The sequence below is a fragment of the Eublepharis macularius genome, chromosome 4 (genome assembly GCF_028583425.1).
Source record: "Eublepharis macularius isolate TG4126 chromosome 4, MPM_Emac_v1.0, whole genome shotgun sequence".
Lineage (NCBI taxonomy): Eukaryota > Metazoa > Chordata > Lepidosauria > Squamata > Eublepharidae > Eublepharis > Eublepharis macularius.
In genome coordinates, this window is record NC_072793.1 from 161,032,483 (window position 1) to 161,035,680 (window position 3,198).

The window sequence follows — 3,198 nt, forward strand, 5'->3', positions numbered from 1 at the left end:
AGCTTGGTGCATCAAACAGAACGGTTCTGTGCCGAGCTCTCACAATGATTTTTTCCCCCTAAGGGAATCATCAGATAGAAATTTATTTGAGAGTCCCCTGCCAAGTGACATGTCTTGTCTGCAGCCGTGACATCTCGCAGACCGAGAGTCATGCGTGACATTAATTCAGTTCGGTGCTGTCCAACCTGTTCGTCCCTCAAGATACTTTTTCCACACACCCCAAAAAAGGAAACTAATGCGGGTGTGGATGCTGCCGAACGATGGAGTGACAATTGTCTCAAGACGCATACTACTTAGCCATGTTAGTCCGTGGTAGCAAAATCAAAAGGAGTCCAGTATCGCCGTTAAGACTAACCCATTTTACTGTGGTTTGAGCTTCAGAGAATCAAGTGATCTTCATCAGATGCAGTGCAGCTGATGAAGAGAACTTGACAATCGAAAGCTTATGCAAAAATAAAATTTTTTGGTCTTAAAGGTGCTTCTGTACTCCTTTTGATTTTGCTACCACAGACTAACGCGGCTAAGTCCTATGCATCGATGACCCTGGAAAGTGCCACATTAAGCGGAGTGAAGAGGAAATCCATCAACCTCATGAATGACCTGGCACGAATAAAAACAGACAGTAGTTTCAACCAAGTGTTGATTGTGTTTTTTCCAGGGTGAGGTGGACTTTGACAGTATTTTTTTTTCTAAAATCAGCTGCAATAAGGAAGAGAGACGAGCAGGCAAGTCATCCCGGAGAGACAGAGGAGGAGGCATGGGGTGATTTGGAACATTCATCTGAGGAAGAGTCCCCCCCTGTGAGCACCGTGCCTGAGCAGGAGCCGCCAAATCCAGGTATGTCTCTGGTGGATCAATGTGACAAAAACCCTCATGTGGGTGACAGTTTCCAACAAGATCATGTTCTAACCATTTTTTGACTAACTTTCCCCAGCAATATTTGGTGCTGCCTGAACAAGGTGTGCCGCCGATGAATATGTCCCTTTTTGAAAAATTGCTTTATGCTGTCATCTGCCACATATCTACACCCCCTGCATGAGAACTGTGCGGTGCAGTCATAAGCTTGGTTTATATCCACCGTTTATGAGGGCTTATCACAGCATAAATCAAAAACTTGTATAACTCATAGTCAAACTTATGACCTTTCATTGCCTGGACATCAAACACACAAACAGCACTTGACCAACATGAATGATGGTTGGGGAGTGAATATTGGCTTTATCTAGAAATGAACCCCAAATTAATCTGAAAGTGTTTAAATTTACACTTTCTAAAGAAAATTTGAAATTTCAGCCTTTTTAAAAGCTGACACCTGTGCGAAGTGGGGAATGTGAATGTTCTCATGGGCACCTCATTAGAGAGCATATTTCACCTCCTTGGGGCAGTGCCCATGAAACAAAGTTTTTTTCATGACAACATCAGCTGGCAACCTTCCATCACTGTGAAAACCACTTTTAGAACTGTCACGCAGTACACTTGCAGAGCCACACTGGATAACATGCATTTGTATCGAGCAAGAATAATTTTAATGTAATTCACCAGGTGCAATTTCCCTTTTGGGAAGGATGAAGGGAAATGATTCCATTCTTGTGGTGTGGTGCATGCAAAGCAGCTCACAACATTCTAACAACCACCATTTAACATAATACTTTAGATCTTGTGGAGGAGCAGCCATGCTCATCGACGGCGTGCCAACCGGGACCATCCACACCTGCTGTGCCAGGGCCTGCAACTGGGGCACGAGGACGCACTATTGATGACCTCTTTGCATTGGTGGAGAGCATGGATGTGCGCACCACCGCATCACGTAAGGAAATATCAAATTATTTACTGCATGCGTCTGTTGGACCGTTGACATCTTTTACGTCCGGAAAACCAAAGGCTGGTCTGCATTTAATGTGCCGTGTAAACTTAGAGGTAGCATGTTTTTTGCCTGATGTTCCCCAATCAGCTGTGGCTTGTGTTTTCAGAGGTGAGACACTCAAAGACATAGAGCTCTAGGACCCTCTATGAAAAAACTTTGTGTTTGGCATCCATGCATCGTGATATGCCGTCCCAAGATGACAATTAACCCTCCTGTAAGACAAGGATCACATCATGGCAATACCGAATTGAAAACCCTAAAGAACCATGTGTGAGTGGGTTTTTTTAGAAAATGTACCACAACCTTACATACTTGTGTTCTGTGTAGTCAACAGCATCCAAAGACGGATGTCCACCTACAAGGGAAGGATGATGCGGTTTGGTCGTAGGATGGACAGCATGGAGAGGAGGCAAAGAGAAATGGAAGAGTCACAGTCTTCTGCAAGGCATGCCGAGGGTCCAGCCAATCCATGAGTTCTTTAATTTCAAATATATGCCTTTAATGCAACCACGCAGAAGAGGTTTGTTTTCAATAAACAAAATTCTTTATTTATCAAAACTTAAGCATATCTCTTTACTGATTTAACAACCACACCTACTCTCAATGACCGAGGATGGGGTACTCTCCCATACGAAACACAAACAGCAGTGTCACTGCAACAGTTTGTATCATTGTTCAAGAATACCAGAATTTAAACAAATATTGCACAGTAACTCTACAGGGTTAGTCTGTCACGTGCCCTTCCCACACACGCACGTTTGGATGTTGATGATCTTGGAGGAACGTTTTGTGAGTTGCTAACATCATTCTCACAAGCATTCGTCAACCGCCCACATTGCTGACAAACCAACATTTCACCCAGTGTTTGCAGAGTGGATACTGCAGATTCCATCACATGCAGATTCTGCATCCAAGCATCTCTAAACTCATTTCTTTCCTTCCTAGTCTCCTCCAGAAACTCAGTTTGTAACCTGGCTTCCCTCTCATGCCATTTATTGCTATCCTCACGCCCAATGCGCGACTCTCTGAGCTGCGCCTTGTGCTCTTGCTCGGACCGCAACATCATCTTGTCCGCCACAGCAAAAAGACCAGCATTTCTACGTTTCCTGCTTCTAATTGCCGACAGGCGTGTGCCGGGCGACAGCTCTGCCACGGATCTCACTGGTGATTCTGTGATAGAAAAAAAAAGGCAAAGAAATTTTTTTTTGCAGAAACCATTTCTCTATTTTTAAATGTACCATTTTTCATGTTTATAGAGCTATGTCTGCGAGGCTCAACACACCATATCTTGAGTCCTGTTCCGCATCAAATTTTGGATTAAAAATGAGATACAA

General features: G+C 43.7%; 1 protein-coding gene across 1 annotated transcript in view; it reads right to left on the minus strand.

Moving 5' to 3' along the window:
- Positions 1-2,464: 2,464 nt before the first annotated feature.
- The window catches only part of LOC129327728 (uncharacterized), a 2,537-nt gene continuing 1,803 nt past the window's right edge, over positions 2,465-3,198 (minus strand). Inside the window, exons 4-5 of the mRNA XM_054976485.1 lie at positions 2,873-3,034; positions 2,465-2,517 (exon numbers count right to left, since the gene is read on the minus strand). Coding sequence (XP_054832460.1) covers positions 2,465-2,517; positions 2,873-3,034 — 215 coding nt within the window. The remainder of the gene's footprint in view (positions 2,518-2,872; positions 3,035-3,198) is intronic.